Genomic DNA, 21119 nt, shown 5'->3' with positions numbered 1-21119 from the left:
CAAGATGTGTGCATTTGACAGGTTTCAATCCCACTTTGCATTTATGGGCCATGTTTTCGGTTATTTTCCTGAAGTTGTTTGGAGATTTCTGTCCAGTAGCAGTGAGTCGTAGTCAGCTATTCACATTAACTGTGATTCGACTTTGGCTTTAGAGAAGTAAAACATTTGGAAATGGATTTCCAAACCTCCCAACACACATAAAAGTTCATTCAATTTCCTTTTTACTATATTGCCTAACTGATCTTCGTCGCCTTAATTAGCACACATCGGCCGTTAGATCTGGGAAAGGACGAATTGAAGCAATGCTTTCACACTTCCCAGACAGTTGTCTGGGTGGGGCGACATGCGAGTGTGTCACAGGTAGACTTTGACTTGGTAACAATCAAATACGGGAACGCCACGTTGAGTAGCTTTACTCAACAGCGGTGTGAAATCAATGAACAGGACATTTAGAAAATGCTTGCAAACACGGAGCAGAGTAGAAACGCATACATGTTATGCATCAAGTCTACTCAAAGCTTTTCTTCTATAGCTCGAGTTATATAGTCCAAAGTGATACACATCTGTATCTCCCCCCCCTCCTGAGGAGAGGGGGTGGCGGGGGGGTTGGTCAGCTCTCATCTGGTCACCTTTACACCAAAGGGAGGGATAGCATTGACATCCATGATTGGAGGAGGAGGAGATGCCGGAGAAGACGTTGTTTTCACCTGAACGAATAAACTTTACATGAGCTCCTGGGAAACTGTCCTGATCCTGAATTGATGGAAATATAGAAACTGATCCGTTTATCACAGGAACACCATGTTCATGTGGTCACAGACCATTTTTGAATTTTCCCAACGTATACCGTGGGAATTTAGTTTCTAGGCCTATAAACTGTGCGAATAACAAAATCCGTGAAAATCATACAAGGATTCATGCGGTTTTCACACTAAAGTAGCAGCGCTTCATCGGCAATGACCGAGTGTGTGTTGCATCAAATCATTTTGTTTTTACTTTTTCTACACTATTAGTCAGTCTGGAAAGGTAAAAATTTCACCACGTAACAAAGGGGGTGAGATTATTATATTTGTAACATCTCTTAAGATTAAGCTCAATATTTTTAACAGGGAATCACTGGTGACGTCGAAGTCTTTGTAACAATCCAACAGCCTGGACAGGAGCGTTAAGCTGACTCAATCAAGCAGAGAAGAGGCACCGCCGGGAGCCATCCATGAGTCTCAGTAATGGAAGCTGAGACAAGGCTCCTCCATCTTCCGTCTCATTCAGACATTACTTTTCAGAGGAAAGCTGCCGAACGGGCTCACGGAAAAAACAAAAACCTAAAGTCATTTGATCTAATGTGTCAATATTTGTATAGAACTCACTCAGTAGATTAGTTAGGATGCTATTAAATGCACTTTTAAAAGTTAAACATTGTAGTTTAACAGGAACGAGATGGAATGTGAAGTTGCATTATTAGTAGTTCTTTTAATTTTGTTTTTGCAAATTAGCAAAAGCAGTAAAAGCACTGCTTTTAGTTTCAGATTCTTCACATATGTATTTGTAGCCACACATTTACAGCGTCTAGTCACACGGCCTGCGACAGGATACGGGTTGAAGAGACAAACAGATGTGGAGCCTGAAGACTTCCTCCTTGAAACTAACAGGAAGAATTCATCTCCGCTTTAACGGTCATCACGGGGATCACAATATACCTTTTGAAGTGTCTTTTTCCCCCCTCATTGTTGCCAGCAATAGCAAATACGGTATGATATTCTCGCTTCTTAAAGAGCCCCCGAAAAAACATAATTATTGTGTCTTCCTGTTTCAATGGGCGCCGGCAGCAACGACGCTGTGTGGTTTCCTGTTTAGTCTCTACAGGTTTGCAAAGAGAAGAAATTAACTGTTGAAGGCCTCCACCAAAATGAGGCCAAAGTTACTGTACTGGAGGGTCACAACTTTAATGTTTCCTCTCGGTCCGTCTCCCTAAACACCCCTAATTAATATATTCTCACAGTGAGGGTGGCCAGCAGCCAGTGCACTCAAAAATCTTTATGGGATTTTAAAGTATGAAAAGGCCTGTGTGAGCATTCGATGGCTCTGTTTGTTGAGAGGAACAAAGAGAAAGTGTGTGTGTGTGTGTGTGTGTGTGTGTGCGCAGAAGACTGTTTAATAGCTGTTTGCACTTGCAAAACCGCCACATGCGCGTCTTCTGTAGATGGCAATTGACCAACACCATACTGGTAACAGCGTAAGCGTGTGGCGTAATCTCAAAAGTTTTGGCCCTGATTCAGCGTGAATCACCACCGATCCTTCACTTCTTCCGACTTCATTCAAGAGAATTATTGAGACGTTTTTCTAACGGAGTTTGACCTATAAACACCATCGATTATCCCACACTGCCTGCAGCCATTTAGATAAACCATCCGTGTGATTGTTTTAAATGTCATCTAGCCCCTGCGTGCGGGTCGCTGAGCACTGGTTTCTCTCCAGCACACGGTCACATCACTGAATAACTATTTCATTTGCTCGCTCAGTTCTTCTCAGGTTTTGAGTGGGAGCTTGACTTCTTCTGGCCGGCTGGCTCGTTATTTATTCCATTCTCTAGACAAACGTAAAAAACAAACTATTTTTTTTCTCCATTTGAGGCGAGGCAAATTCAGACAAAAATGTACAAAACAATTCTGAGGTTGTAGAGCTTACACGGTTACAATACGCCACATGTCAAATACACAGACGCTCGGATGAATGAGTCCCAACCGCAAAACTAAAAGTCACTTTTGAAATGTGATCACATTCCCCTCTTTTGGGGGTCCACAGGAATGCTTAAGAGTTCATAAGGGACAGACTCAGCGGTTGTCAAGCTTGTGTTTGACGGACTCCTTGGCAATTTGCACCTCCGTGTCTCCGGGGAATGTGACAGCATCGTACTGCCGCTGGGAACAGTCTTAGAAGAAGCCACAGACACAGAGACGAGTGAGAGGGTCCGCGAGGAGACCCTCATCTCTCCAGCAGCTCAGGCGACGTGTAGGAGAAGTTACGGAACTCTTCCTGGTTGATGGAGGGGATCAGCGGTTCGTCGATGGGCGTGAGGGTGGGCGCTTCCTGAGTAAAATCTGGGTCAAAGTTGTTGACGTCTTCTGCTGTTTTCTGGAGAATGATACAAAAAATAATAATAATTAAGATTTTAGCAGAAAAACACAGCTGGGTCACACAATGCTCAATGTCTTCATTATCATTCTCACACACATCAAGTTATTCATTCCACTTACGATCCTGGGCTTGAAAGGTGGCTCCATTTCCCTGCGATTCAGCTTCTCCCAATCAATGTCGGCGAAGAAGGCGTGGCTGGTCACGGCGTCCTCGCCAACCCCTGAGGCCACACAGCCCAGACGCCGGGCGGGGTTTTTGGTCAGGAGCTGTGAAAACACAAAAATGCCGGATGAATACGGAGCGATTGAATCCATCCATCCATCCATTGTCAAAGCGCTTATCCTGCACACAGGGTCGCGGGGGGGCTGGAGTCCATCCCAGCCAACTTCGGGCGATAGACAGGGTACATCCTGGATTGGTCGCCAGCCAATCGCAGGGCAACACAGAGACATACAACCATTCACACTCACATTCACACATCTACGGGCAATTTAGAGTCCCCAAATAACCTTATCCCCAGAGCATGTCTTTGGACTGTGGGAGGAAGCCGGAGAACCCGGAGAGAACCCACGCAGACACGGGGAGAACATGCAGACTCCACACAGAAAGGCCCCTGGGCGGAATCGAACCCAGGACCTTATTGCTGAGAGGCAACAGTGCTAACCACCACGCCGCCGTGCCGCCGGAGCGATTGAATAAGAGATTAAATCTGTTCTCAAAGAGAAGATGCACACAGATGATAGCAAAAGCAACAAGGTAGCATGAACGAGCTCGCAATCAGGGGAATTTCCGCGAATCACAATTCCCGATCTGTAGACAGCGGAGGGATTAATCATCATGACACATGCTATTCAACTAGATCGGACCAGATTTCTTTGGGAGTGACGCCAAGCTGGACTCCAGCCAGGTGCGTTTGTCAGCAATCCGCGCCTCCCAACTCACACAAAGCAAACACACCCCGCTTGTATCTCTCACAATGCTTCAATTGAAGAGAGTTCAGAGTTCGGCCGGGTTCAAGCGCAAAAAAGGTTTCCCAAATTCCCGGTGTTGTTTTTAGGCATGAAAAGAAGAAAGACACAAACAGCGTTGTATTTGTCTGCAAACAAAGTAGCTGTGGGTCCAGAGAAAGAGGTGCAAACTAGAAACATGCTCAGAATTGAAGTACTTTGTTTTAGACCTCCTGTGGAATGAAAGTAAAAACAGAAATGTGTTTTGTAAAGTGAGTCTGTGCACACCTCCGGGCTCACGGTGACATTTAGACTGGGATGCAACAACAAACTGACGGGTCAGCGGTTCAGATTAATAGGTCTTACTACGTTAGTTTCAAGACACTATTAACTACCGGTGACAAGTGGAAAAAGTAAATCCAAAGACGAATAGACAAAGCCAATTAGAGAGACGTAAATGCAGATGAAGAGGATTGTTCCAAAAGGAGAGATAAGGAGATGAGGGGGGGTTGAAATTAAAGCGGCTACAGCTTTACATAGGTTAGTCCTTGTTTTCGCAAACACACAGCTGCTCCCATGAAGACATCTCCGGGGGACAAACACACACACATACACACAACACATTTGAGAGTAGGCTTCAGACTTTCCTCTTGATAGCGCTCATAGTGCCGGGGTACTTTGCTAGGATACACTCAGTCTGGGAGGAGGTTTCAGACCGCAAAATGTAAGAAAATGCATTGCACGGAATTTTCCGTGGCTGCACGTCAGCCGTGCCATCCTCTGCACCAGACTTGCCGTGTCAGCATTGCCACATAAAGAGCCACACATTCTCCACTACACCATCAGCGAGAAATGCTGAAACCAGCGCAGAAGGTTTATAATTTAATGAACAGTTTGATTAATCATTTAATTCGTCTAGAAAAAAATATAAGTTATTTGCTAATTCCAACTTCTGTGTTGAGGGGGCATAATACAATCCATTTAAAATTGAACTTCTTCAGGGTTTGGAGTGATTAATGGGATAAAAATGCAATGTGAGAACCCCCCCCCCCCCTCTTTTGAATTGAACATTTTATACTGTTTTGAGACAATTAAAATCTCCAATGAATGTAATTATTTGTTTCAGACCTACCTCATAGCTTCATCTCATATTCAACATCTGCCCGTTTGTAAACCACCAGGGTCATTATTGTCCACACATTAATCTGAACTTTGTGAAAAGCCGCAACGGATCAATCAACATAAATAATAGTGCAACAGCGTCCAAATCCGCTCACGCCAACAAACGTCTTTGGCCATTCGACAGAGGCGGCAGTGACACAGATCACCGGGGGGGGGGGTCGGCCCGATGCTTCCTGAAGAGCATCGTAGTGACCGAAAGGGTAAGAGATGGAGAACTGGGTGCAAAGACGGGGCGGGGGGTGGAGTGGAGGGGGGTCGTCGTATTTATAGCTTGTGTGCAGCGGCTGGGCACGGGACCATGCCTTAATATAGTTATGCAAGAGACCCGGGCCAAACGTCTGTCCGGCAGAGCTCCATCGTCACTCTGCGGTCACAGAGTCTGAAGGACAAGAAATAATAAACCTTGAGATGTCGAGCCTGTTCCAACCTTTGGGGTCTTAATTTATCACACGGCTCAAGTCACACGGTCGGGGATTTGGTCCTTTTTTTTTTTTTCGCTCCATAATGTTGTGGGCAAGTGATTTCTTCTATCAGTATTTCAGTTTCAAAAAAGCTTTGTAAACATATCCTGCATTTGTCCACCGTGGAAAAAGCCACAGCGTGGCCAGCTAAGGGAGCGTGGATGTCTGCCAAATGACAAAAACTACAGATGGACTTCCGTCCATCATTTAACTCCTACAAGTTGCTGAACCATTTTATAAAGATGCAGACTTACAGCTTTGAGTATATTCACTGCCTCGGCACTGAGCCAAGACGCATAAACAATGTCTTCGTTGAGGATGGATTCAAAGAGGTCATCTTCATTTTCGGCCTCAAAGGGGGCGTGTCCCGACAGCATCTCATACAGGAGCACCCCGAGAGCCCACCAATCAACGGAGGGCCCGTACAGCATCTCCTGCAGGATCTGTGGGAAACATCACAGCAAATCATCAAAGTCAGCTGATGCACAGGGAGCAGAGGCTTGAGACTTGAGGACAACGAATGAGCCTTTCATGAATTGCAAAAAATCACGTAAAAATGTAATTTCTCATTATGAAAACAAAGCACGTCTGTAAAATGTGGCGAATCGTCGATTCACACAGCTTTTCATAAGCCGACCTCACAGCTACGCCGACTTCCAGTAAGTCAGAGTGTTACAGGCAGTGACCGCAGTGTTGGTTTATTGTGAGGTGGTGTGAACGGGGGGGGGGAGGGATGGCACTTGGAACTGCAACATATAAACTGAAGGTGCTCGAATGTGTGCTTTGCTCAATTCTAAATTATATTCAAACTGAAATTTATAAGAAACATGGAAATGTAAACCGTATTCACAGGTGTGGTGGGTAAAGGATCCACAAACCCGTCCTTAGCAGTAGTTATGGGTCTCATGGGAAGTCAGGTGATACTATATTAGTTAGTAATGGGTGTTCAGCGTGCAGAAACTTACTTCAGGGGCGATGTAATCCGGGGTCCCACAGAAAGTTCCTGTTGTTATGCCGTCAAAAATGCCCTCTTTGCACATGCCGAAGTCTGCCAACTTACAGTGGCCGTCTTTGTCAAGAAGAACATTGTCCAACTTTAGATCCCTGATTCACGAACACAGAAAGTAAAAAGGAAATTAGACATTTGATTTGGAAACTGTTCCAAAGAGGTTTGTGCTCCGTGCACATCGCACCTTGTTGGTGTTGTTTCAGATGCACTGTGAGTAAATACATACAAGATGCAGTGGTATTATTTTGCAATTTGGAACATCTATTTACTCTAAGAAACGTTCATACATGGACACACCGTGAGCCCATTCGCATCCACGTGGACAAGCAGAGCCAGCGGTGGCTGTGCTCTACCGCGCAGCTCAGTCACAGGTTGAGATATTATCGTATGACAATATTAATTGAAAATAAAATGTATTGTAATATCATTTATAAGTATTTTATTCTGTTAATGTCTCCATAACAAAAGAAGGAAGCCCAAATTCCTCCGCATTAATAAGAGCTGCTGTTTTGTCGTCTGACAGTGAGATTAAACCTGACAGTTAAACTCTAATCTGCGATCATGTGACCCAATTCAAGACCAAAGTCCCTTTATAGACATTGTCTGAAACTGGATAAGAGATTCAATGTTATAGTGCAGGCTGATGCTGAAGACGACATTTGGGAGATTAACTTAAAAGCAACAAAAAAAAAAAGATTATTTCATCACCGGCAGAATGAATTATTGCTCAGCTAAGAAATGTAAAAAAGAAGCATTTCCTCAAACAGTGACGGTGACATTTGAATGAAAAGAAACAGGCAGCCTGCTGGTCGAGCAACACTGGTTTGTTTGGATTAATCTGGTTTACTCTTCTTTAAGCCGGTTGTGTAACGGTGACTCAGATGTTCACGGTGAAGGTCCCTCGCCGCCTCATGAACAGGCCAAAGGAGGAACTCACTAAACTAAACACCAAGAGACCACGGAATACAAAATAAATCACCAAAGCGTTGAGGACAGTGAATTGTTTTTTGTTTAAGTGGGTTTCTGTGAAGTATGAGCCGTTGAGCTCAGACACGCACTGGAAAAACAAACCGGATTCAACTTTGACCCACTTTCTATAGAAAGTGGGTCAGTCCCACATAACGGTATCCTCAGTCATAACATTTACAGTTACATTCACTAACACACAGGGACTGAACTTTATCCCAATGCGAGGACAACTACGTGGGTAAGAGAAAGAGTTGCACCAATCGCCACATTTCCAGAAGAGAAAGGGAAGTTCTGACAAACACTATGACGCACAGTGTTTTTTTTGGGGGGGTTTTAAGACCTTCTGAAACCTATTGAAATACACATGAACTTAAGGTTTTACCAGAGTCAACAATATGTCATGAATATCCACAGGATTTTTAAATCAACCTCTTTAAACTACACAGCGCGGTGACTGGGAAGTCTTATTTTAAGGAGGCAGCAGAAGCTGTGCTCTGATGTTTAAGCTGTTCTTTAGCGTGTTGTAGATGTAACATGCAAACTGTGCGTGGCTTCTTTAGATGGAGTCATGCTATGTGGTGCAGGACGACACTTAACACTTGGAGCACTAAATATAACTCAGGATTTAGCTCACATGGTGCCACCTTTCTTGTCAACATGCGACTGCCTGAAAGTACAAGAACGTGCTCCTATTACACCAGCGCGGACGGCTTAAAAGGAAATAAAAACACTATAAATATATTATGAAAGTGCATTTCACTAACAAAAAAAAGATTTTAGTGTGAAGATATATTGTTGAATTTGTTTTTCCACTGTGCTTGATATTATAGTGCATGAGCCTTGTGAGTTAACATGCACCATGCACGATGGATAAAAAAAATAAAATAAATATAATCGAGGAATATTGATATTTAGTATTTCACCCGTACATTGATAAATTACCAAAATCAGATTACAGAACTTGAGAATGTTAATGCAACAAAGGACAAGACACATTATCCTGAATTAAGTCCTTAATATGGATCAAGATCCAAAAATACTGGATACTAAAAAGTCCATAATGCATATTTAGCCCGACTGTCACTGATAAATGTTCACATCTTTTTCACACCGCTTGGGTTTTTCTGTTTTAAATATGTAGTCACAAACCCAAATTGATATGATATGATGATGGGTTAGAAGGCTGCGCAATCTTTTAGTATAAGGGATCTTTTTAAGGGATTCAGCAAACGCAGTTTCTCAGACCTGTAGACGATGCCTTTGTTGTGCAGGAATATGAGGGCGGAGGTGATCTCTGCCGTGTAGAAACAAGCTCGGGGCTCCTCAAACTTCCTGGACTTCTGGATGTGGAACATGAGATCGCCACCGTTCACAAACTCCATCACAAAGAAGAGACGGTCCTGAAAAAGAAAGTGTTAGAAATGAGATGTGCACACTGGCCTCCCTGCTATTATCCAGTTCAAGAACCCATGACATTGGTAATGCCTTCAAAGATGATACATTTGTGCCTCTCATGAATTCCACATGTCGGCTTTAATGGATTCCTTTGCAACAAATTGATGTTAAAAGTCAATGGGGCAAAAGAAATACTGATCCAACCCATCAATCTTCCTCTCTCATTACAGGCTGAGGTCGATAAGTAATCTTAAAAATGAGAGCTTGGGGGGGAAATGAGCACCGGAGGTGATGCACAGATCTGCTTCCTGACATTCAGCCACTCCGTTTAACTGCTCTGTGGATGTGGGGAATGTTCAAATCCACACTTGAATCGGTTCTCGGTTGTTCCTCGCCATTGAGTCTTGTCGAGTTGTATAATCGGAAAAATATTAGAGACACTGACATTTGGGTGATAAATAGAACAAGTAACATCTTGTCTCAAAAAACTGGTTGACTGTTAAGTTGACTTTAGATTAAACTAGATAATTCTACTCGAGCATTAAAGTACCATTATGCACTTATGTCTTTTGCAAGACTTTCTCCAAACCGCTGTCAACTTATGAGCAGGACGTCTGGCAATGCGAGACAAACTTTAATTCACGAGTAAAACTTCTTATTTTGGCAATGTCATCACAAAATGTCACCACTTACGGCGAAGGTCGAGCGGGGATTTGACTGAGTCATTTCAGTGTGAGCTGCTCTATTTTGATCTCGGGTTGAAGTAGGACAGAGGCGATGCAAACAATGAGAGCAGATTAGGAGCGTCCTTCCTGCTGTGAGGAGGAGCGAGGCCTCCTCGAGCAACAGCAACGGGAAACTGCTGCTGCCTGCTGACCAAATGACGCATTACACGGCCGCGTCCTAATAACGCCGCCGCGTGCAGCGCGTCGTGTCCGACAGCTTTACGACAGCCCGGGTACAGTTTAGTGGATCTGATGATAGTGTGGGGAGTAATTCATGATATATGACTTATATGATATGTAAAAACATGGTACTGTAAATGGATAACATACAGTTTCATATATATATATATATATATATATAATAGAAGAAAAGTGCGATACAAACAACAACTGGACCATGAGGTATTTAAATTGGATTCAAATTAGATTCAAATTGCTTGTGTGCAAGTTAACCACGAACAAAGAACCTGAAAGAAAATTTAAAAAAATATTGTAACTGCAAAGTTGCATTTCTTAGCGAAGCAGAGCAGATGGTATTTGATCTGAGATGAGAACATTACCTCTGTTGATTTGAAAAAGGCTCAGATTGATTATTGTTAAACAAATGCCCCCGTACTGACCGGCGTCTGGAAGCAGCAGAACAGCTGTGTGAGGTAGGGGTGACAGCAAGCCAGCGACAGCACCCTCTTCTCAGTCATGGTGCACTCCACGTCATCGTCCTGCAGAATTATGTCCTTCTTCAACACCTTGACCGCAAAAACCTGATCTTTGATGTTTAGTCTCGCCAGCATCACCTGTAGATGCAACATAGACAAGGATGGGTGAGCTTTTACCTCTGCCGGCACCCTGGTGGTTCATTTGGCTCTGCATCACTGAAGACATTCGCCATGACGTCATTCCCACCTTGCCAAAACTGCCCTTGCCAAGGACCTGAAGGAACGTGAAGTCCGAGATGCCCAGTCGAGGAGTCTGCTGCTGACTCTCCGTACTCTCCCTCCTCTCAGTGGGCGCTCTCATCTGACTCTGGGCCTGCCGCATCAAACACCGCTCATAAAACACTGTGTGAAGCCACCTTCAAGTAGAACGAACAGAGCGGACTCGGCCTTTTTACCACTGAATTGCGTTTAGAGAGTCCTCCAGCCTGCAAACCCATCTCTGACAGCTTACTGGCCAGCTCCACGCTGTTGACCCCACAGCTTGGAGCCACGTTGCCTTTGCAGCGGATGTGAACATTCATTTTACAGACTAAAAAGAGAGAGAGAGAAACACTCAATAATAGACAAGGTAGGACATTCGAGATTGGATTTTGAGTGTTGACCCCAGTCTTACTTTTACAATGCAGCCCCTGTTTGACAATTCCCCACAGCAGGGAGCCACAGTGGTCACAGAAGGTGGGGGACTTGAAGTTGTGGACGTTGAACATGTGAGGGATGTTGATGCTGAAGCCTGGGTTTATGGGCTGCGGAGAGAAGACATGTAGTGTAAACCAACAATGGCATGTTGTGTTGCAACATTGAAAAAAATGTGCTGCATGTTTCCATTTTCGTCAGAGTTATTTCTGGTCATAGCTTTTTGAATTTCCCAATGGAAAATAAACACGTGGTCATCAGCTAAACATAGTAAGACAGAGATGACCTAAGAAAAGCACTGAGGTATTATTAGAAATACACTGTAAGAGCTGCAACAAGCATGTGGAAAAGTAGCGTTCTAGCTCAGTGGCCATCTCAACAAAGAAACAGGAACCTGTGCATCACTGCAGGTGTTAGACTTTGTGTGTGTGTGTGTGTGTCTGTGTGCGTGTGTGTGTGTGTGGGAGGGGGAGGGGGGCTGTAGAAGATCTACTATTTTTTGCACATCCTGTAATACACACAAACTGCTTGAGGCGTAAAACAGCAACGCCGTACTTGTGTGCCTGAAACCCTCTGACACGCTGGTTATTCTGTTATTGACCCGGTGATCTGTGATCCACGCGTTGCAACAGAAAGAGCGGCGCTGCGCGCACACGAGGAGGGTCGTGTCAAATCGGACGGCCGTAACTGTCGTTACCTGTTCTTTCGCCGGCTTCTTCATGCGTGGACACGTGGTGACGACGTGCTGGTGGCATCGCTTGTGAACCACGCAGGTGCACACTGGGGAAGACAACAGCTCGGTGTCAAGCGCACGTCTGGTGTATTTGAGCAACTGTGAGCAAAAGCACGACGTCTGCTCACCTTGGCACTGGTAACCCTGCTTTCCAAAAACCCCCCTAACAAAAAAAGACAGAGAAGGGCACACAATCAGACGCACTGATACGCGCACACGGTCACGTGATGGCCGCAGGGATGGAGCTCGACTTCCTCACCAGATGAACTCTTTGCAGTGGAAGCAGAAGGTGGGCTGCCGGAGGAAAGTGGACATGAACTTGTGTCCGTTCACCTGGTGGATCTTCCGTCTCAGGGCTCCTTGTCTCTTCCTTGTGAATTGCTTGAAGCTCTTCCTCTCTTTAACTATGGCATCGTCTGACGGACAGAAAGAGAGGTAATGTTTGTGCTGAAACAAATGGACCATTATTACATATTTGGATTTCTCTTCAGTGTCACGTGACAATGTGAATGCCAGCAAGTTAAAATGATATGAAAGCAGAAAACCATGTTTTTGTACTTTTGGTGCAAAGATCGTCATCGAGTCGGGCAAGTGAAAAAATTGTTCTGCTTATATATTTTTATAGTCTGGTTTTCTAAAATATCTCGGCAGTTTTAAAAGGACCATTTTTCTCATCTGAGAAAACAGGCGACAACAACTTTTGTCAAGTGTTGTTGCAATGTAAATATATACATTTTTAACACGAGTGGATGTGTCAGGGCCTACACAGGACTACTTGAGATTTCACATTCCACCTGTTACCCAGGTGCAAAAGGGGCAACTTTTTTCCTCCAACTGCATCACAGATGGTAACAAAAAATTATTCTAGCGAAAACCTTTTTCTGTGACATTTCTTAGAGGGAACCATTTAGATCCAATCACCAGATGCAATTTTTCCGATTGCCTTTCAGATCTTAAAAGGGGCTTAATTTGGAATGACATAACCCCTTGAAAATGTTTCAATATTTAGGTTGTACCTTAATGCATTTGGCATGTCATTTGAAGGTCATTTGAGTATTATTGCTTCATGAGTTTAGAGCGGCAGTGATGATGGCAGCAGGAACATCACGCAGGGCAACGATCCACAAGCTAAACAGACTTCTGCTTGGAATTGAAATCACTTTCCCGCAGGTGTAACTTAAGACAGTCACAGCTACTTTGGTCTCAAAGCTAAATAAGTTCTGTGACTTCTGGGAAGGGAAACTTTCCTTAAATTAGCTTGACTTACCGGACACATAATAAAGCACTCGAGTCACACAAAAACACACACACCCACTGTCATAGCGTATGTAATAAGCAGTCACAGTCGGTTTCACTCTGGCTAAACAATGGCTCACCAGTGATCACTAGTCGGCGGCGCCCCACAGACGAAATAAATAAGACGGTGACAAACTGAGTTTTTACAAAAGGGTTGTGTGTGAAAAAGTGAGAGAACTTTCCTGCAGGGGGAGAAACACTGGGCTTCATTTCACCTGAAACAGAAGCCTTACCATCAGTGAAGGATCCATTGAGTGTAATGTGAACGTACACCTTGCCCTCAGGCTCCAAGTCCATCTGCAGGCACAAACTCACAATTACATTTCTGCACACGCAAATAGCAAAGCAGAAGTCCACTACATAAGAACCATAAGAACATCCGAGACATGGCACACGGAATGCGTTTCAAATGATGAAACTAGGGTCCATCTGTGGTTCAGTTAGAATAATTGGATTAAAACAGGCCGGGTGGCGGCATGCGACATCTCTACCTAGCGGGAAGGAAGTGGCGTAGCTGCATATTTTTGGCATTCTTCAGGGTGCGCGTCATTTTGGAGGAATTCGGGCAACGCGTCGGCGAGACGAGCAAGCCGGTCTGGCAGGTTGGGCTCGTTGCAGAGGTTGTAGTGACTCGATGCTCAGCTGGGAGCGATGACAGACATCCGAGCTCACATAAAAAAAAAATAACCTACACGCAGAAAAAAGGTCTTCTTGGGGCTGAACAGCGACGGGCAGACGGAAAGGGGTTACTTCCTGCGGCGCCCACTGGAAACTTTACACCAAAATAAAAATCTGTTCTATTTATACACATACACCCCCGCTTGGAAAATAATTTCTGCCCACAAAACCGTGAATCATTATGTGTAAACTGAGGCCCATTTGATGCAAAACTTGTATGTCTCCCACTATTGGGTTTATGGTTACCTGCTCATATCCTGTCTCTTAATTTACTGTCTAGACAGCAAGTATGAATTGCGAAGACTGAAGATTTGTTCTGTGCGAGCTGTCTTGGATCTTTTCCCCTCTGCTTACGCGTTAAGCTCTAGGAAGGAGCTAAAGAGCTGCAATGCGTTCCTGAAAAGTCTCTCTCTGCCGGTAAAACAAAAGGATTTAAGGACAGTTCAAAAATAAAAGATCAAGGCAATCCTCAAGTATTATCTGTACATACAAAGAGTTATTGGCTGTTGTCAAAACCTCAAATTGGCTAGTGGTTTTTCCCCTGACTAGAGTTTATTTTAGCACAGAAAGAAGACTGAAGTTTGTCGCCCATCCCCTACATTCATTTTTGTCAACTTTTTAAATCTACATCCGGGAAGATGAGTATTGCGCTACGACCATAAATGGCCGTACTGTTTTAGCACATCTAAAATAGATTTAGGTGAGGCAGCATTATGTGGTCAATTAAAAGCAGAACACTAAACGCTGCTTGACAAAATAAAAGAGGATGGGGAATGTTCTAGTTGTGCAAGAAGTACACTTTGCTAGAGGGGCCATTTGTAACCAACTTTCCGTTTCAGTGCATCAAAGGGGGACTTGCTTCGAGGCTGACGCCACATGAACGCAAAACCCAATGATTGACAACACACTGTACTGTGAAATGAAATAGCTCTAAAGAAACAAGGCCAAGACGTAGTGTCAACGAGTGGGAGGCAGAGGAAACTTGCCCTGCGAGTCCAAATGTCATACGGTGGATGTCTCAAATGCATGATGCCAGTTCTGACATTAAGGGAAGTTAAAATAAGGAGACGAGTAACAAAAAGGTTTAAGTGCCTCAAACTGGACGGTGTGCACAGGAGGAGGGAGGGGGGGCATCGAGTATTCTCACCGTGAGCCCTCGAGCGGCGCTCAGGAGGTGGGAACGCTGTGATAAACAGCGGCGTGGGCGTGTGGAGGCCTGTGCCTCGGCCTCTGCTGCCACACGTGTGAAACAAACCCTTCACAGTTCAGATGTGACCGATAAACAACTTCAAGCTCGCGCCTCAGAGTGAGAATGAAATACTTCATCGAGTAACCAACGAGCCCGGCTCCGCTTTCACACCACTTCCCCTCAATGTTTTGGAGGGTCGTGGTGAAGATGTCTGCAAAAGGCTGTCTCATATATATATATATATATATATATATATATATATATATATATATGAGACATCTTTTTTTCAGTATTCTCTTTACTGCACACATTGCAGAAAATTGACATAGCAAATTATGTAAGAACAATTCACAAGTAAGATGAATAATAATGAAGTGAATAACTATTATTAATAATAATCCCCCCCCACCCTCAAAATAATATTCATATATAATTGATTTGGCTTTTCATCGTGATCGAACAAACATCAATACTAACCTTTGTCACATTACTATATGCATTTCTCATCATTTATACACACAGAAGCCGATATCATAACTATTGTGCATCCTGTTTATACCAATTTGCTTATATTTGTACATGAGTTACTTTAAAAATAATCTCTTTTGTACTTGTTTTGTTGCCCCGTTTAATACGTTTCAAAGCGTCTCACAGCCTGAATGCTCTTAAGTGCACCTTACTTGCTGGTTTGTTGACGTGCTTGTTGAAGTTGGGTACTCAAAGTGTCTGGATGGTCAGTGAGGCCTGGCGGTGGTTATTTACATTTCCTAAATGAATTGTACTCATTTTAGGAATGCTACTAATTATTGTACATATTGACTTGTGTAGAAGCAGTTCTTTGATGCACAATGTTGTGCAAGCTTAGTTTTTGTCTGTACATTACAGTTACAGCAAGGTTCCCTTTGGCGCCTTTATTGGTTCACTTCTGGAATACAGAGTTCACAAGTGGTTCCAAACCAAAAAACACATGCTCAATAAAAAAAAAAGCTGTGTAGTCTGATGAGAACATGTCTGTAGGTGGGAGAAAATTCTGCATGCCTCGAGAGTGTTAAAGGCGGTCGATACCGACCGAGGCTGCAACCGGCTCGGGTTACATTCGCCAGCACCTGCAGTGCCCTGGAGTCCTAGACGATGGAGATAAGCAAGAGGAGGGAAACTCCTCTTAAGAGCCAATGTTATGTTTGTGTTTGGAAGAGAATGACAGTATAACTTGTTTCTACTCAAGGCATTTAACCAGCGCGTGGGTGAGGTCCATTTCGTTCGGTCTAGTGAGCAATAGAAATGATGTTAAAAAAAAAAAAGTATCACAGGCGAAATGCTGTGCAGCCTCGGCTGTCAGGCGATGTGTGTCTCCACGGCGGTGTGACAGTCTTTAAGGGGAATTAGCAGCTCGCCTTAGCGGTGGGGTGTGTGTGGTTTCAGGCCATACTGCCCAATGACGGGGGGGGGACTTTTTAGACCCCATGCGTTGTGTAGTGCCCGGACTGACACATGCCAATGTGAGTATGTGAAGGTGTTACACATCAGACAGAAAAACTGGCAATGTTTCACCTAGACGTCTAGTAAACATCGCCCTGGGAGAAATCCTGTTTGTTCTTTTGTTTCCTTAACTTTCCCTTAACTCATTTTTAGCGTGTATGAAAGCATCAGCAAACCTACAATATCCTTGTGTAGGAGAGAAACCTGTGATGTTACATGCTTAGTTTTCAGACTGACCCTTGCAGCCCGACTACCGAGCTACATTTAAAAAATATTCAAGCTCTATGCAAGAAGGTAAATGGGGAAATACTATTTTGAGACAATAGTTCCCTGTACTAGAAATGACTCGCTCAAACGAAACATGGAAATACATCTAGATCTAGTTTAAGGCAGGTGGAAAGATTACTGAAGGAAAAGCAGCAATCCGGTGTAAATTTACGGTTAAAAGCTCTGCAAGCAGATTTAAATTAAAGTGCACGCATGAAAGCAAAAATAAAAAAGCTTGTCCTGCATAATTATTATAAAAGAAGTCCATACAATAAATACATGGAGGTATAAAATGTTCTTAATGTGTGGGCATGACTGGGGGGGGGGGGGGGGGTGGATGGGTCATTGGGGACCACCACAGGTTAATCAATTGGGCAATGAAATAAATCTATTGTTTTTAAATGTTCACAGTCTTACTCACCCATCCATCGAACGTCTCTCCGGTGTTGGAGGTCTCCATGAGGCTCTCAAACGGAACGATGCAGTTGGCAACAAAGTCATCGTACCCGATCGGGGTGTCGTGGAAAACCGCCATCTCGATCTGCTTCCCGTCGGTCACGTTGAGGCAGAACTCCTCGTTGAACGTCGGCGTGTTGGTCTTCTGTTTGGTGAGGGTCTGTCCGATCTTCAGGTCGTCCACCTTCACCATGATGTAGGGGTCCATGGTCGCGGGCGCTTTGTTGAAGATGACGGAGTGGCGCAGGGAGAAGGTGGTGGGTTTGAGTCCCACCGCCTCGCCGATCCGGAGCTTCAGGTAACCGTTGAACCTCATTTTTTAATCACGATAGTTTAAAAAGAATTAAAAAGCGAATTCAATAATTCTACGTAACCATGCAGAAAAAAACCCAAAAACTTTACGCCTTCTTTACGGATCCAGAAACACGGATCCACGCATTCCTAGGATTAGATGTCCACCGCGACCCTGCGTGTACAGCGCTCATGTCACCCGGTAACGCGCCGTGAACCTGCTGCGTGAAGTTTCAGTGAGGAAGCCACAACGCGCGCACGGCCACGCGCGCACACACACATGCAGTGGAGGCGCAAGTTCCGCAGAAACTTGCCACGGAGCGCGCACACGCGCGCGCACAACCTGTCACGCCGTGGGTTCGCCACGTCACGTGGTTGGATTTGTAGTTCTGTCTCTGAGGGAGCCGTGTTCGGAACTACGCTGACCGCCGTGCGTCACTGCGCGCGCGCTGCCGCGTGGGATCGAGTGCGCGGCGCCTCGCCGCGGCTGTTGCGGTAAACTGCATGACTTCTTGGCCTGGGCCTCTTTGAACAGCAGCACCAACATGGTGTCCCGTGTTTTATGGAATGCCGTGGATTTGTTCCGACGTCATCAATCAATCACGTGAGCTTTTCCTTTTGTCACGTGTTGAGTGGACGCGTCGCTTTCTGGCCTCAAAAACAAGTGTCTTGTACTGCGGAAACGTAATGGACACTTTTCCTTTTTTTTTCTCTCCCCCTAACATTTAATTGACCAAACGATTTATGGGATCATTGGAAAATTCTAGTTGTTAGTGGAAAATAAACCCCTGAAGTCAAGTTGAATAATGACTATTTGAAACTACTAAATTCTCTTTTGTTCTTTACTTCCCAACGCTGCCCCTTTCTCTTCCCCTCTTTAAATGCCATTCTCCCTGTGTGTGCCCCTCTCTCTCTCTCCTGCTCTATCCATAAATGCCATGATCAAAGTCCCACTTTATTGGTGTTAGACTTGACCTCTCACCCCACTCTGCCAAATGTCAGCGCTCCACATCTCTGTGCTCCAGCTGTTATAAATAAAGAGCCGGGGTCCCAGATCTTACACATCCCTGGGATACAGACTGTCTTGTAAACAGCGTCTCAGACGTGACCTTACCGAGCGGTGACGGTCGTGGTGATAAAGCAGGCGGATGTAGAGGATCGCCTCGCTCTCACCATCAACAGCAAAGGTTTGAAATCTTCTCCTGAACCTGATGGTTACAGTGAAACATTCACACCTGAAATTTGTGCCATCGGTCCCGTCGACCAACAATAGTAACGCACTTTTATGTTCAGTCAACTGTTAGCAACCCGCTTCATTGGAGTCAAGGTGGTTCCATTATATTTGGCTCCATTGCAGTTTATTACGATACTTTATAATTTGTATCATCATCCAGCAGAGGGCAGAACATGACTGCTAAATATCACTCCCCCTTCTTCTTTTCCTCCCTGTTTGCCTCTCTCCTATGGGGCAGCGACTTCAGAAAGCCCTGGAGCCAGCGCTGGCGTTTTTACGGCCCGGGATGATTTGTTTTGTTTCTTTGTTCTACCTGCTGCCCCCCCGGCCCCCCTCCCCACCTCTCCATCCTCTGTCCGTCCACTCTGCATCTCTTCCCCCTCATTCCAGTCCAACTTTCTCTCCGCAAGCGGTTGTCCTGTCCAAATCTTGAATTATGCACCCATGGGAGAAGTCTGCGACTTGACATGAGTCTAGACACCACAAGCTCAGGCTTGTGGGCTGCATGTGTACATGCACACACACACACACACACACACACACACACACACACACACACACACACACACACACGGCCACGTTTATGCTGTTACAACACACAGGCACGAATCCTTCTGGTGTAATCTAAAAGATTTTAATGCACACAAGCACGCGGCCATCTACCAAACGTTTAGCCACCTGTAGTTTCCACATCTACGTAACCCAGGACGGCTCGATCCTCTGGCTCCCTGCCCAGGTTCGCCCTGGAGCGGCAGGTAATGAACCGCAGCATCGGCGCCCAGCAGGGCAGCAGAGAAGAGGAGCGTACACAGCCCAGGTATGGCGAAGGCCATTTCCCACCCCTGTTGACCCCGGTGAGAGAAATCTCCCCCACCACGCTTCTCAAACTACAGCTACATGCAGCAGTCACTGGGCCGCAGCAGAGCTAACCCCCTTCCTACAGTCACAAGACCCCAGGCTCGCCTCAGGTAAGGCTATATAAAACCTACATGTCACACACACACACACACCCACACACACACACACACACACACACACACACACACACACACACACACACACACACACACACACACACACACATCCCTGGGGCTTTCCTGCATGGAAGCAGAGGCACTCCATAAATCACACCTGTAAAAGCTGATTTGGTACTGAATGTGCTATATTCACAAGTGGTGTTTACTACCAAGGCTCTAACACAGGAAAGCATGACTTAAGATGGTAAAATTGTACAGAATGGAAACCGTGTTGCAGTGAGAAGGCAAATGAAGTTGGTTCACCCTGATCATCCTCATTCAAACAAGCATTTCAGAATTATTTTTAGTCCATGTGGAGGACTAAACTAAGAAATGGAGGGAGGTGGAGGAGGGGGTTACACAAGAGGGGATTACGAGGTGAGTGTATTGGATGTCACAGATACTCTTTAGTTAACACTTGATTAGTTCAAAAGAAATCATGTTCAATAAAGAGGATGTGCTTCTTTTGTTTTGCAAGACGAGGGAGAAAAGACGAGGAAAGAATGAAATAAAGAGCGGCGCTGTGAAAGCGGAGCTGGGTTGGACAGTGGAGCAGAGAGTAGAGCCTGGTGGTGAGGAGGGGTGAGGGGAATATGGTGGAGGGGGGGGGGGGGGGTTGTTCTGTCACAGCCCCTCCAGGGTAATTGGCTCCAGATGTGAGGCAGCGTGGCCCCTGCGCCAGCAAGGCGTCAGGGCTGCATTAAGAGCTCAGCCCAGGGCTGATGGGATCGCAGAGAGACAAGCTCACCCCTACTACCCCCCCCCACCCCAAAAAAGCACAGACTGAACCCCATGCTGTGCTGCTGACCACTGGGCCTCCATCAGTGCCCTTCCCACCTCTCAACCCCTGCTCATCATCTGCCAAAATAACTAAGCACTGCAATACTTCTGAAATTGTTGTAAAATCCCCCTTGTTTACTTACCAAAGACTTATTTCCCCCTTCGACAGCTCACATTCTCTCTCCGAGGCCCATCACGTCCCAGTGACTACGGTCATTTTGAAGTCTTATTTTATGCCATTGTGGTGCTGCAATTACGTTGACCCCCTGTGTCGGGCGAGTCCTCCCTTGAACACCACGTTCAGGTTGCTCCAATTCGAGAGAGAATTGGTCAGGCGCAGTTTTCAGTTTTTGTGTTGCACCCTGTGGTGCTCTGACACCCACGAGAGAAGTCAGGAACATGACTTAGAAGTTGTAACAGTCTATTCTTCTCTCTCCTTTTATGAATTACACAAAAAGCTTGAAGAAATTGATGTGAAGAACACCGAATCCCGCTGTGGGAATTGCATCTGCTGTCTCAGGGCGAGGA

At 45.1% G+C, this 21119-nt stretch overlaps 1 protein-coding gene across 1 annotated transcript; it reads right to left on the bottom strand.

Annotated features, from left to right (window-relative positions):
* Positions 1 to 2544: 2544 nt before the first annotated feature.
* prkcha (protein kinase C, eta, a) lies at positions 2545 to 18223 on the bottom strand. Its single transcript, XM_078089934.1, has 14 exons — positions 17236 to 18223; positions 13435 to 13498; positions 12165 to 12321; positions 12034 to 12068; positions 11870 to 11952; positions 11153 to 11282; positions 10935 to 11068; positions 10727 to 10852; positions 10444 to 10617; positions 8949 to 9103; positions 6691 to 6829; positions 5980 to 6168; positions 3255 to 3401; positions 2545 to 3132 (listed from the first exon to the last, which is right to left on the bottom strand). The coding sequence occupies exons 1-14, from the start codon at positions 17584 to 17586 to the stop codon at positions 2983 to 2985; spliced, it is 2034 nt and encodes a 677-aa protein (XP_077946060.1). The 5' UTR covers positions 17587 to 18223; the 3' UTR covers positions 2545 to 2982.
* Between the last annotated feature and the right edge of the window lie 2896 nt (positions 18224 to 21119).

This window comes from Gasterosteus aculeatus, chromosome 15 (genome assembly GCF_964276395.1).
Source record: "Gasterosteus aculeatus chromosome 15, fGasAcu3.hap1.1, whole genome shotgun sequence".
Taxonomy (NCBI): domain Eukaryota; kingdom Metazoa; phylum Chordata; class Actinopteri; order Perciformes; family Gasterosteidae; genus Gasterosteus; species Gasterosteus aculeatus.
The sequence above is the reverse complement of the archived record's forward strand: the minus strand, read 5'-3'. Positions and strand labels throughout refer to the sequence as shown.

What these genes read in the sequence shown, in the direction of transcription:
- prkcha (XM_078089934.1), bottom strand. Translation starts at nt 17,586, where the DNA reads ATGAGGTTCAACGGTTACCTGAAGCTCCGGATCGGCGAGGCGGTGGGA. An exon ending in ACAGGGGCTGCATTGTAAAA is followed by an intron (nt 11,069 to 11,152) that starts GTAAGACTGGGG and finishes CTCTCTTTTTAG; the next exon opens with TCTGTAAAATGAATGTTCAC. An exon ending in TCTCTAAACGCAATTCAGTG is followed by an intron (nt 10,853 to 10,934) that starts GTAAAAAGGCCG and finishes TTGATGCGGCAG; the next exon opens with GCCCAGAGTCAGATGAGAGC.